General features: G+C 31.2%; 1 protein-coding gene across 6 annotated transcripts in view; it reads left to right on the plus strand.

Moving 5' to 3' along the window:
- LOC139485110 (glycine receptor subunit alpha-2-like) overlaps positions 1–12,326 on the plus strand; it is a 49,694-nt gene extending 37,368 nt beyond the window's left edge. For all 6 annotated transcript variants that reach the window (XM_071269239.1, XM_071269242.1, XM_071269240.1 and 3 more), the window contains exons 2-9: positions 1,536–1,664; positions 2,640–2,710; positions 3,329–3,396; positions 7,535–7,761; positions 8,851–8,933; positions 9,574–9,705; positions 10,515–10,903; positions 11,911–12,326. In XM_071269239.1, coding sequence (XP_071125340.1) covers positions 1,555–1,664; positions 2,640–2,710; positions 3,329–3,396; positions 7,535–7,761; positions 8,851–8,933; positions 9,574–9,705; positions 10,515–10,903; positions 11,911–12,090 — 1,260 coding nt within the window. In that variant the 5' untranslated portion in view covers positions 1,536–1,554 and the 3' untranslated portion in view covers positions 12,091–12,326. The remainder of the gene's footprint in view (positions 1–1,535; positions 1,665–2,639; positions 2,711–3,328; positions 3,397–7,534; positions 7,762–8,850; positions 8,934–9,573; positions 9,706–10,514; positions 10,904–11,910) is intronic.
- The last annotated feature ends 2,904 nt before the right edge of the window (positions 12,327–15,230 follow it).

A 15,230-nucleotide genomic window follows, 5' to 3' on the forward strand; every position in this document is an offset into this window, starting at 1 on the left:
CAAGTCATGTCGATTTCATTCAAAAGTAAGAATTGAACGATTATGGATTGGAATGATAACAGAAACTAAACGTTTAATCTCAAAGTTAAATTTAAAAATGAAATAAAATTGAGAATGGAAATAGGAAATTCTTCAAAGCAATACAGTGGGAAGTCAAGCACGCAGATGCGTGCTTCAGCTGGTCCCACTAAAATCCGAAACATATCTATAAATGAACTTAAATCAAAAACAAACATACAAAACTAAAAAAGACCATTAACACATATAAAAAAGTGTATATTAATGAAACAGCATTCAAACAAAGTTTAATGTAAACAAGCGTAACTATGAAAAGATTAAGTCCGTTTCGCTAAATCAGGTAATAAAAATATGGAAAGATCGATCACGTAAAGGTAATTTAAAATTAGTTGGTCGACATGTACAATATTTACGCTACAGTCAGTGCAAAGTAGTCATAATATTGTAATAGAAAATGCAGTTTATTTTATTTCATATAGTTTATTAGTTAATGTATGTAAGTTCTACTTCGTAAACTATTTTACATAAAATTATTGTTTAAATGTTCTATACATTTTTCAAGCGTAGGACATTTCAAATATGTCAAATAAGCCAAACTGACCTACGGTTATTTGTCTAGTAAAGTTTTATAAACATCTTAAAAGTTCGGACATAATAATATATATATATATATATATATATATATATATATACAACGGTCAGCCTTCGTCAGCAAATCTTTTGTTTGCTACAGTCAGTTAAGGGTTACTAGGTTATGCAAAACTTAGTATATATACTTATCAAGCCGCTATGATAGTAATAGCGAGTTTCTTGATATTCTAGGTGAGTCTCCTGGTTTTGAAAATTATTTAGATTTAAAATTATTTTTCTTTTAATTTTAATTTGAAAAAAATAAATAAAGTTTATAAGTAACTAATATTTTAATTCAGAGGCTTAATTTAACAGTAATTATTATTGTTATTATTTAATATGTAACCTGAATTGTTTTTACTATTTTATCATTGTTTTTAACTTACTTTGACTTCAAAATGTGTACTTTGAAATTATAATATTGTATTTATTTTAATGTTTTCTTTATTAAACTAATATCGAGTTTCTTGATATTCTAGTTTGGTTTTCTTTCTCGTTGCTGTGACCGGCCTCCTACCGTGAGCCTCCCCCTAGATTGTGCCATAGCGCTTTACAATTGTTGGGACACAAAATACCACAAAACATCAACGCAATAATAATACTATTCTTATTCTCGGGGAGAAAATAAAAAAAAAATGCATGCTTAATTCTCGAGTCAAATATTGGTCTGGTTTTTTTTTCAATGTGATCTCACGCGATTAATTATAAAACAAATAACGGAAAAAAGTAATATTGTGTAATAGTATCAATTATTGATAATTAAATTAATCTATATTGATTGGCTAACGAACTCTTATATACGAGCACAGGCTATTAAATTTTCTTTTTTTTTTCTTTTTGATCAACGGATGTTTCAAAAATTTATTTGTTTAATATTTTATTTTTAGGAAATGACAGTCATAAAAGATGATAGCTTCGGGAAAAATAGTAAAGCTTATTCTTTTAACTTTTATAACATTAGCATCATCAAATAAAGACATCGAAAACACTAGCAAAGCAGAATATAGCAAAGCAAGGTAAGTTATAATTATTTCAACTAACACATGAAATTATCTGGTCAGAAAATGTTACTCTATAAAGAAACGGAGATATGTGATATCAGTAAAAGAGACAGTGACTGGACATAAATTACCAAAAGACTTCAATAATAGGTCAACATAGACCGAGAAATTTTACAACCAAATAACAAAATAATAACAGTACGATTTCATATAAGACAACACAGAGGGGATTACTGTTTGCCATTTTCATCAGTAACAGTTGCAGGTCTTTTAACTTTGATAACAGTTGCAGGTGTATTTCACACGAAAACACTGTTAAAAGAAACTCAGTGGGATTCAGAAAACGCGAACTTTGTCTGTAATTTGAAGATAATATGTAAAAGACATTCACAAGTTTCTGTATTTTCTACGATTTTACATGAATGAAATCGAAATGTATACAATTTAGCCTTAATTACCAATATACTCTCACTGACAAGTGTACTAAAAGGACGTTGCTACATGTATACATACAATATAAAATATTTTTCAAGAATCATAACAAATACAAATATTGAAGCCTTGAACCCATTACACGTACATGTAATAATTAAGTGTACTTTCACACACAAAAAAGGCAGAAACTTGTACATACATGTACACATAACTAACTAGTATTTTTTACTTATAAAGGTAAGCTGTTTTCAAATTGCGTCAGCTCAGCATTATTTTTTTTAAATCATGCTTTGAAACAAAATACAGAATATAATTTAGAAACATTATGCTAAATTATGGTGCTTTTTTTTTGTTTTTTTACATATTTGAGCTGATGATAGTCATTTTTGGCTATACTTTTTGGAACTTTTAGATTATTGCTCTTCATCTTTTATATAAACTGTGGATTTTACATATTTTGGCCACGAGCATCACTGAAGAGACATGTATTGTCGAAATGAGCATCTGGTGCAGAAAAATTGGTACCGTTTATGTTATTAACTTTCTGTTTTGCAGAGAGAACGTTTTAAAAGAACTGTTTAAGGACACTGGATATGATCCTACAATATCTCCAAGTTTTAATGAAGGTAAGAATTATTACTGAACTGGTATTTTTTAAATTGAATAACACCGAGGAGTCAGGTAAAACAAGAATGTGTCCCAAGTACACGGATGCTCCACTCGCACTATCATTTTCTATATTTAGTGGACTGTGAAATTGTGGAAAACCTCCTTTGGCATTAAAATTAGAAGATCATATCATAGGGAACATGTATACTAAGTTTCAAGTGGATTGGACTTCAACTTCATCAAAAACTACCTTGACCAAAAACTTTAACCTGAAGCGGGACGAACGAACCAACAGACCAGAAAACATAATGCCCCTCTACTATCGTAGGTGGGGCATAAAAATCAGAAACTAACAGTTACTTATGTACGTGTATGCAGTTGATATTCGGTGAACGTTAGTATATATCTGTTTAATTTGTTCTAACAGATGTACTTCTTATGATTTCACAAGCACCGAAAAAGAAATGATTTAAAAAAAAAAAATTACAGAAATATTTCGTGTAATCAGTAGTTTTATGAATGGACATTACTTTTCAAATTCATCGTTGATCATGTCATAAATACTTTTATTGCCTTTTTAATAATGTACAGAAATGAAATGGATATTCCACATCAATTTTTAATATCGTTTTTAGATGGTCCAGTTGTATGCCAGGTCCAGCTGTATATTATGAGCATTAATTCAATAAGTGATTCCTCTATGGTAATATAAATCATGTATATTAAGTATAAATATTCCTGTTACTTTCTAATGTTACATCGGATCTGTGATTACCCACACATCAATTATTGATGCATTGAGATAGTTTTATCTAATGAACTTTTACTGAATCATGATTCACAATAGTATTGCCTAGCACGACAAAATAGTAGTAAAATATTAAAAACAACACGTTCAATATTTTCAATGCGTTCGAAGCGCTTTTTTGGATTTACTTTCATCAGGAACGCTCAAAACCAAACATTTGAAATCCGAACTTGCAAAAAAGCTTCATTTATCAATGACAGATAGTATCGAAATAATTTCTGTTGAACTAGGAATACATGTCAAGTTTCTTGAACTTTACAAGCATATTTCAATCCAGAACTTGCAGAAGCACGCATAGTCTTAGATGTAAGAGGATGTGGTATGAGTGTCAATGAAACAACTAGTGCGGTGACAGAAGTGTAAAAAGTCGTCTAGATCGCGAGTTTAATCTCCCCAAATAATACAGGCTAAAAATGGTCTTAACTTAAAGACAAATATTTCTTCTTTAGTTTTTGCCCTGTCGTCAGAATTTCGTACGGTCACATTTTTCTAAAAAGTCGTTTTAATGACTAGTAGTATATTGGAGAGTTTCAATCCCCCTTTTTCAAAATGAAACATTGAGTACGTTTGCTTACATTTAATTGAAATAGTTTTTCCTGAAGCCATTTTTTATATGTCAAAATATTCTATTTAGTATTTTATTTTCTTCTAATCTATAAAATTTGCGAAGTTTGGACTGTTTAAAATTGAGGTAATTTAATTGCAAATTCAGACACAAACTTTAGTTTCTTCTTCATATTAGTAATAACAAATTATCCCATAATATTTTAAGCATACAGTATTTCATAAAACTAATTAGTGATAAAAATTTCGGAACTAAAATATGAAAAAAACCATAAGAAATCAATGGAAAAAGAATGGACTAAAAACTTCAATTTCAACACGGAACTCAATCACTTGCCTTCCGTCACATTTTGTGTATTAGTCAACAATTTACTCTCAACTGATATATGAAATTACTATCTTTTTTTGCTATTATATACACATATTTTCAATTAAAGTGCACGTATATGCCACATACTTTGTTTGTATATGTTTATATTCTATGTTTTTTGTTATAAAACATTAAATATACTTTGTCAGAAAAGTCTTATTGTAAAATCAAAATAATTGACGGATAGTTTCAGTAAATATTCCGTGATATGTCAAGTCCGTTGCAACTTGCTCCAATAAGTCGAAAGAAAAGACAAAAGTCGTTCAATTTTATGCAAAAAAAGCAAACTCGACTGGAATTTTGAGTCAATTTACCCATAAAGGGAAGTCGATTTTTGTATCTGCATCGAATAAAAAATTGGATGAGGTGAACATCAAGATGTTTCATGCACAGGCACTTATTTCTGTCAATATGGGTTTAATTTCCATACCCGTACGAAAAATCACCCTTGTGATTTTCCGTACGGGTATGGAGAGTAAAACCCATATTGACAAAACAAGTGCCTGTGATTTCATGCGATAGCTGTTAATTCGCAGAACTCCGTGCAGGCAGTTTATCATCGTTCATGCTACAAAAGTTACACAAGTTAACATAGTTGTGCCTCCTTTTAGAGCGAGGAAGCTTCTTATCTGATATTTAATGACGACATACAATTATCGGACTGTTGTCCCTCAGTTTTGAGTATTTGTATGCGTTCTAGAATGCAGTCGTTCAACTGGAGCGCTTGTATATTTTGTTGCAACAAAACATTTTAGAAATATCAAAAACTACTCAAGTTTGAATCAGATGAGCGTATGAAGAATGTTTTATCCGTGTCAGATAAAGTTAAAATTGAAATAGTTTTTCCGTCCATCTTTTAAACTTCAAGCACTCTGTCATTTTGGTTGCATTACAAATCATTTGCTAAAAACGAAAAAGACCCAAAAAAATCCAAACCCGTGGAAGCAGATATCTCAGATCACGATACTGCTTTTACTAATTTTATGTTGGCTATTGACAACGATTTAATGGTCATTCCTCATGACACCGTTACTTGATAAATATAAATCTTTTCTTCCGACTGACTCTAATTTAAAATATTCTACTTGTAACATGCGGTCTAAACTTATTGATTTCTATAGAAATTCAGTTGTCAAACAACTTCAACAAGTTCAAGGCAAATATAACATAATATACAGATGCCATATCAGCTGCTAGGCAATTGAAAACTGACCTCAAAATCTCAATGTCAACGGTAATAGACACAAATAACGGACAGATTTTTCATTCCGCTGCAAGTATACTTAGAAAACACATCGAAACTCTAAAGAAGAATACCCAACTTCGGATAAATTGTCTCTTCCTTCTTCAATTCAGTCAATGCCTTCGTATTTATTACAATTCATTTCATAGTTACTTGACGAAACTGCATATAGCCAAGACTATTCTCAGGAAATAGCACCAGAGAAATTGCGTAAATGCTAAGCAATTGTTAAGTCAATCGTTTGTGTGGCCAATTTTGTTTTACTCTTTTTCATTTATGATTGGTTTTACAAATGTACCATGAGTTTGGTTCAAAACACCTTGTTGAAACATTGAATGCCAATGGATTTTATGCTTCTTAAAGTAAAGTGCGACGCTATCTAATGTGTTGCCAACCATGAAAATGAGCGAATTCAAGATAGTGTGTACATCTCGTATATTTGTTTCCTCAGCATCTTTCCTACAATACCTTGTCTATACTTGTAAAAAAAACTCAAAATAACGTGTTTGCTTTGAGCAGAACCTTTCGTGTGTCTTGTTATGTCTTGTGACGGTTGATGAAAATGAAGATGATGAAGATAATGGTTGATTTGGTATAAAGCTTGTTGCACTGGTACACCCAGGTTAGGGGAGTGTTGGCGCACCCTTAGAAAATGTTAAACCACGCCACATTCTGTATGTGTCAGTTTCAAGTCACGAGACGGTAATGCAGTGTTTGTCGTTTGTTTCTATATACTATATTTGTTTGTTTCTTATTTATTTTGTACATTAATCAGGCCGTTAGATTTTTCGTTTGTTTTACATTATTTATTTCGGGAATTGAAGACTATGCAGTATGAATTTTACTCATTGTTGAAGCCCGTACGGAACCTATATCTGTAAGTTAATGTATGTCTCATTTGCAATCATATCACATCTTTTTTTTATATGGAATACTTTTGAAGTTTGTGGTACGTTGCAAGGAAAAAAGGGGGGATATAGGTACAAACCCTATAATGTAATAGATTTTAACCAGAGTAAAATACACAACAACAGATAATACTATGGAAGCAATAATAATTGTGAAAAACCCAAAAGCAACGAGTAGTCTATAAAAAAACCTGAAAGATCCGCAAATTCAATTTTAGGTCATATTTGACTGTAGTGTTCTATTGCTTTGATTTGATACCTCACCCAGTATGTTAGTTTAAAAAATAATTTTAAAGTTTTGTCCTGCATGACACTTGATGTTTACCTGAAATTAAAATTTGTCAAAAGGTTAAGGTGCTCTAAACAATTTATAGGTTGAAAACTTGATTTTTGAAATTTTGTTTATAAAACGTCGTTTTATGAATTTTTTTGATAAACAATCTCAATGATTAAGGTTTATGTATAATAACAAACATTACTAAAGCCAAAACAGTATCATTTGTATTCAGGTAGAGTTTAGAAATATAAAAAAATGTCAAAATTGAAACCCTCTCAAATTTTCACAAATTTTTACATATGACCTTTGACCTCAATTTTAAAAAAATGTGACCATATCAAGTCTTGACGACAGGCATATTATTATAGTACACGATTTCCTCTTTCCAATGATATATTATATAGGTGTGTGTTCGGTGGGGAGATTCAATTAAAAAAAAATCGGCCTTCAGTCACCGCACTAAACTTCCCATCCAAGTCACACTTGATAAAAGTAAATCATTATAGGTCAAAGTACGGTCTCCAACACGGAGCCTTGGCTCACACCGAACAGCAGGCAATAAAGGGCCCCAAAAATGAGATATGCTTTAGTTCCCATTGATAATATATGTATTAGTAAGCCATTACCTTCAGGTGGTTGTTCAACTTTTGTATTTATGCTTTATTTTGCAGGATTACTCTATGAGTATGTTTATACGACAACAATGGAACGACAGTCGTTTGATGTATAATGAGAGTCTTGGAATAACCCATTTGGAACTGGATACCAAAGTAATGAAAAACGTATGGGTACCAGATTTATTCATCAACAACGAAAAAAAAGCGAATATCCACCACGTGACTGTACCTAATATGTTGATGCATATATATCCCGATGGAAAGGTAGTTTATAGTATGAGGTATGATATGCATATGTTTTGTGTAATACGCAAAAGTGCAGAAAAAAACTCATTGTTTAAATTTATTCATTGTATTAATATAAGAAGGTTTTCAACTGGCCTTGTAATGTAGATACATTGTACCACGTGCACACGTACACTTATAGCTATATATTTAAAAAATTAAATTCGAATGTACCAAATAAATTTTCACCACCTACATTGTATAAAAAATATATAATCAGATAAATCAACCGTTAAGTCGTCTTCATGAAACCTCTTATAGCCAAACTAGTTGAACCCTTTCAAATACATGTTTTACCAAAGAGCCAAACTAGTATATTAAAACTATTGCATTAAAACAAACATTCAAGTCGATAAAATTCAAACAACACCACGTTTAAGGTTAAAAATATGATTCGACAAACAACAGTCCACAAAACACGACACAAAAAACTTCACCAACTTAAACGTGATATAATATGACCCGTAACCTTCAAGTTAACCCACAAATAAATATCCTGCATACAGATGAGTATTAATAATCATTCTGTGGTTAATATGTTTTTATAAAAAGGACTGACTGTAGTGTCATGCATATGTGTTACTCATATACATTAGGAATCGATACAAACGGTCAAATTTAGTCAAATTAATATTTGTAAAAGAACCTGCAACCTTTTTTTTTTACAATGCAGTAAACTATTATTAATTCCTAGACACTCAGTGTTTTTGAAAAAAACGTTTCTTTTTATTTCTTTTCGTTAACTTTCTGATCAAATGACACCAACATGTATTAGATGCTTCCATACACCAGTAATCATAATAACTATTTTAAATCTGAATAACAAATTGATCTCTTGTTTCGATAAAGTAACTGTCAATTTTCTTATTGGGAATTTAGATATATGCACATTATCTACAACATTCTTTTAAAAATGCAGTTATTTATATGATATAAGCCGCCCTGGAACATGTATCATAATTCCAAAGTTTTCTGAAATGAACCCAGTGTTAGATAATAAAGGTTAATCGGCGATACCCTGGGGACGTGATTGTTTAGCCTTTCGAGACAAATGCATTTCAATTAATGTCTTCTTTTCTACACAGAGTGACAGGAACATTTACCTGTGAAATGAATCTGCTGAAATATCCATTGGATACACAGATATGCTCAATGGGAATGGAAAGTTGTAAGTACAAATATACCGATGAGGTTAATTATAAGTCGAGATATAACTTCCTTCTCGAGACACAAGTACATGTATCCATGACAGAAATATAGCGGATAGGGGTTATAAGTAGTGTATACGTACTTCTATCTACGACCATCTAGTGTCACCAAAATTTCTCGAATGCCCAAACAAAACTCAGAAAGGAAAACCAAAACTCTTCATAGGGCAAAGGCGTACAAACAAACCTATATTTGGGTTTTTTTATGGAATGCTTGATAGATATATAATAGAGGAACAAAATAAACCGATTACAAGAGAGGCGAAGATACCGGAGTGACATTCAAACTCATAAGTCGAAAACTAACTGACGACGCCAAACAGACAAACAATTACATTTCACAAAACACAACACGTTACATGAAAACTTAGGACTGAGATACATGAACCCCTCCAAAACATCCAACTCCATATGTGGCAAATGTATAGAATATACCCACTCATATAAATTTATTTTTATATTTCGGTACCTCAATTTCTTTACCCTAGCTTAATTTGATTCTTTTTGTGGTTCATTTGATATTGAAATGAGTATATAATCTATATATGTTATTGCAAAGTAAGTCATAAACATTAAAGGTGATGTATTAAAATATTTTAGATGGATACAGCACAGAAAATTTAGTATTTGAGTGGAACGAAAATCCTATATCGTACCCTCCTAACATGTCTTTACCTCAATTTGAATTAGATGGAATAACAACTTATAATTGTGACAAAAATTATGTTGGCAGTAAGTACTATATTTTTAGTGTTATACATTGTACTTCATTTTAAAAACATGTTTTTGATTTATAAATACACGGGTAATATACTACTCTGAAATGAGTTAGCAGAAATATTTTCTAAGGTTGTCCTCTCAGCTTTAGCTGGTAATCCGAACCTCTCATATAACCAAAATATCCAGATTTTGTAAAGAAGTATTTTAATTTATTTAAAAGCTTGAGAGATTTCTTGCAATATTGTACAGGAAAATTTATTTGAGGAACATGTACATCATCATCAATACAATTTCCGATCTTAGCAAGTATTGTAACAGTTATATTTGGTACTTTAAGTTTACACTTACAGTTAGTTTTTCCCCCGAACAGGAAGTGTTGGCAATTTTTTTTATAGAAACCTACATGGCTAAAACGCGGACTGTAAAAATTGATGATGGTATATAAAAAAAGAACTTTAAAATTGACAAAATAAAAAAACAAGATCACGAAAACATGTATAAAACATTGAAACTAAAGTACTTAAAATGGATAACCATATAAATCCGGATGATATTAGTTGCCCCAAATTTATTTTGCTGTTTAACTCGTATTACGTACATTTTTTTATACCAAGGTGTTTTAACAAAATGTATGTTTGTAATAATAATGTTTCCATACGAAAAAAAGTAATTTGTTGTGACAGTATTTCTGCTCTGGATTTATTCATTCTGATTTTGAAATTTTGAAATTATGGCTTAATGTTAATATGGAAATAGTATAAAAATAAAACCGTCTTCAATATAATCATGATGTTTATATTTTTATTCTTTGTTTATTTTAGTAAGTTACACGTGTCTAAAAGTGGACATAACTCTTTCCAGGAACTATGGTTACCATATTATCCAGATTTATGTTCCAAGTTTCCTTATAGTATTTCTCTCTTGGGTTTCCTTTTGGTTGAATATTGACGCCATACCGGCGCGCATATCGTTAGGACTCCTGACAGTATTGACAATGACAACTCAAAGCTCGGGTGCACGTGCGTCATTACCTAAAGTGTCGTACGTAAAAGCTATAGACGTTTGGATGGCGATGTGTTTACTGTTTGTGTTTGGAGCTCTAGTAGAATTTGCGTATGTGAATGTTCTTGCCAGAGTTGAAAGGAGAAGACAAGCAACGATATCGGAAAGACGAAAAGTTCATACAGATCCCGATGCAAATGGCGAACCGGTAAGATCGAAACATAAATCCTTGATGGGTGTTTTATTATATTACATGTACGCTGAATGTAGTACTAAATTATAGTGACTGTGTATGATTACTCAGGTGTCTAAAAAAATGCTAAACTTGAGGCAAAATGTTCAAGAAGAGTCACCCTACTATAAGTTGATGTCAGTTTAGAGCAACAAATTTTAAAATTACACACACACGCAATTTATGTACATAGAAAACCAAAATCAAATCAAACAAAAAAAAGACATTTTCGTTTTTTGTCTTTGTCCAAAAATCGACTGCATGAAACTCCCATTAGACTGATAAATGTTTCATGCCATTCATGGTTGTGTTCAGACAAAATGTGAATTATTTATTATACATGTAAACGTCAAAGTTTTGTAAGCAATGGTTTATATTTATATTTAATTTTTCAACTTTAAACTAAGCATAATTATTGATTTCTCCTACATTGCATTTTGTAACCACTATTTTGTCTAAAAAATTCAAGAAAATGGACGACGATGATGCGGGTTAGGTTAATTTTGTGGTCCAGTGACTAATATTACATCCGTGACGAAAAAATTTCATTGAAACCTTGATTTGTTCAAACCCGACTCTCTGGGCCGTATTTTGAACGTGCTAGTTCACAAGTCAGCTGGAAGACATGTTACCGTCATTAAGCATATTATTTGGACTCCGAGCCAACCAGTCGTTTTTTACGTTAAAATTCGGTGTGAGAAGTGGAGAAGTATCTATTACCTATTTTCATATATTTGATTTACCGTCCACGAATTCGAAATGCAGCCTTTTGTCCCATATGAGCAAACGCTTCCATGAGAGTATAGAGGCGGTCGAATATATTTGGTATAACAAGACGAATTTGTTAAAAAGAGTATAGTGATATACAGATTTAAATATCACATAAAACGAATATAAAAAGTGCATTATATTTATTGTATCCTTTGTAGATGTCTAGACAATCACGATAGTTTCTTTTACATTGTATGTACTTTGTATTCTAGGTTGAATGGGACAAGGCTCCTCGATATCGGTTGTTTCTCAAGAGTGTTACAGACCGAGAGAAAGCAAGAGTCGTTGATAAAGTTTCCAGAGTGGCTTTTCCTCTCGTTTTTGTCACATTTAACATTATTTATTGGACTGTTTATATATTTTGGGAACCAGTTCTTCGTGAAGGGAGCTAGATATTGGTTATCTTTTATTGACAAACCTGTGATACCTTTTTTATACATTATAACACCTTGTTATTTTTATACACCAATCATTGTTACAAAATGTATGTATACATATTTTTCATCGAATCCTAAACCCCAACTTGAAAATGGACACTGACTTAACATTGATATAAATTGTCTATCTGGTCAACACGGTATATAATGTACTCATCTTAAAAAACAAATAAAATATTGAAATGTTAAAATGTCAATCACACACTCTTGCAATAGTTTATATGTGCGAATATAACTGAATAATTTACGTTTGTTATCCGACTCGCGCTTTAAGCAATTCGTCTAGGTTGAAATACTGGAAAAAATATTGAGACCACGATCTGAGTATGTGAAGTATATGAATTACAGGCGAAGGAATTAATCATTCGTTTAAAGTAGTTTGTCACACTTTATTATAGTGCCAGATGAAAAGTGAAATCAAGCGAAAGTATAGGATTGAAACGTTTTAAGAATAATCAACGTACATTGTATTCTTTAGCAAATTATAGATGAAATATTTAGTGTAACGAGTTAAATTAAATTTACAAAATCATCTCATAATAAAATTCCACATTAAGCTAATTGAGAATTAAAAGTTTGTAAGTCTTAACCTATGGAATCTATGATTTAATCAATATGTTACTCTCAGAACAAAAATAGGTACCAGACTTATAAATTGTTACGCTTCGTCTGCATAAGACTCTTCAGTGACGCTCAAATTAATAAGAAAACAAAACAAGTACAAAGTTGGAAAGCATTGATGACCCAAAATTCCAAAAAGTTGTGCCAAATACGGCTAAGGTAATCTATGCCTCGGATAAGAAAATCCTCAGTATTTCGAATAATAATTTATTCATACTTTTTCAAACAGTAAATTATGTTAAGGTCTTTATTATAGTCAGGTATAATGACCACCAGATAACGCTGTCCTTTTGAATTATACCCACAATCTCAGTTAACCCGTACAGAAGCTGACTATAATATTCCCATCTAAAGCGACGACATACCAAAAATATATATTTGCACTTATTGTGACTCTCTCCTCTGTTATTATTACGTGTGTTGTAAAATTGTTGTAAATGCGACGATTCTTTCAAAACAATTAATGAGCAGCAAGATACACGTGATATAATAAACAATATTAATAAGAGTGTTTCTCTTAACATTAACAGACTAATAATTACATATCATAATCATTTATGACGACTTTATTATCTATTTGTATATTTTTTTGTGTAGAGTACAAAGTCATTATCCATTCAGAAATACAATCAATTTGCGGTTTTTATCTAACGAAATCATAGGTTTGAACATTGTTTTCGATATAGACTTGTATATATAAATTGTATATAATATAAGGGGTCATCCATAATTGTCAACCATTTTCCAAAGTGTACAAAACGTACACTTGGGGGGAGGGGGTTAAAAAATCTACATTTTTACCGTACGCTTTTTTTTTATTTCCAGAATTTATTTCGTTTCCGTAGGGAAGGTCGATGTATAAAATCGAGAATTGGCTTGGGTGTGTTTCACTTCTTATTTCTTCTTTATTATTTTCACTTGATGGTATTTATTTCGATATCATAATTCTCCTCAATCGGGATTGAACGATTAAAAGATCAAATCATATGAAAACTAAATCTTTCAAAAATGTAAACTTGTAAAAATTTTTAAACAAAAAGTTTGCAAGCATTTCTCAGTACCCCCGATTGTCAATTTCACCTGCTTTATTATAAATCGTTATCGTTTCACTCTGTTTAATAAACAAAACTGATGGAAACACTAAATTCTTTGAATGTTTTGATTTTGACAAGACACCATTTTGTGAAAAGATTTTAAACTGGTCCTTCGATTAATTTCCTTGTAATGTATTCCAAAACAGTAAACCAATAAAACGGAAGTAAACTTATTTTTCTTAGTATAAGCCTCTTTTAATTACGAGCACTTCCATATGAAGTTTAACCTTAACCTTAAAAATTATCCAATATATGTACACATTACACTATATATACATAAACGATAATAGTGCCATGAATGGCATATTTACAGGGACCTTTTAAATAGAAATACAGGCAGGAAATTAAAAAACTTAAAAAAATTTAAAACATTACACTTTTATTGATTGCTGTCTTGACCTCTGATTCAATCAACAACTGTCAGTCCATACTTAACCAATGCAATATAACCATGCATTTCCCTTTCTTTGATTCTTAGCATAGTTTATGTGCCCTTTTTTAATCTTTTGCATGCTCTAGGTGCCCTTTTTCATTGGAGTTCCCACTGTGTGATAGGGGAAACACTAATCTTTGAACTCTTTATTCTAACAAAACACAAGCATCACAGATAGATGTCATCAAATAAAACAGTCAGATATGTTTTAGTTTATTTTCAATGCAAATTTCTATATTAAACTAAAATATAATAAACAGGATCTTCTTTTTATTAAGAATGATTGATTCCTCTCTTGAAATCTGAAAATGGTTGATGTACACTTTTTGAGGGAGGGTGGGGGGTCTGAAAAAGTGTACGTTTTGTACACTTTGGAAAATGGTTGACAATTATGGATGACCCCTAAACAAGTCTAAATTGAAAACAACGTTCAAACCAATGATTGCAACGGATAAAAACCGCAATTTTGATTATGATACGTGTTCATGTAAAACAAATTTCGTTGTAGAGGGGTCTAAATACAACACAAACAACATTTTCAAAAAGACCAAAAAAGGGAAAAAGTATACTTTTAACAAAATGCATTTGACTAACAAGTAAAAAAACTGATGTTCTTAGACCATGTCTGCATTGACGATTGCAAAATAAATTGATCACAGGATGTAACAAAATAGATCTTTATATTAATTGAATACCAAAACAGACAGAAAACAATAAACTTGAGGCAAGGATGCTATACCACAAACATGAGGTGCAAAAATTTGTACACCATATCCGGATTTCGACAATTAATGTCTCTTCAGTGATATTAATTATCGAAACGGTATTTGGATAGCCATATAATTTACTTCAGTTTAGGATAGACTCTTGAATTTTAAAAAGTCGAAATAGGATGAACGGGTTACATAAACCTGAGGGAAAATATAATACAAGCTCAAACGAAAAAA

This window comes from Mytilus edulis, chromosome 8, assembly GCF_963676685.1.
Source record: "Mytilus edulis chromosome 8, xbMytEdul2.2, whole genome shotgun sequence".
Lineage (NCBI taxonomy): Eukaryota > Metazoa > Mollusca > Bivalvia > Mytilida > Mytilidae > Mytilus > Mytilus edulis.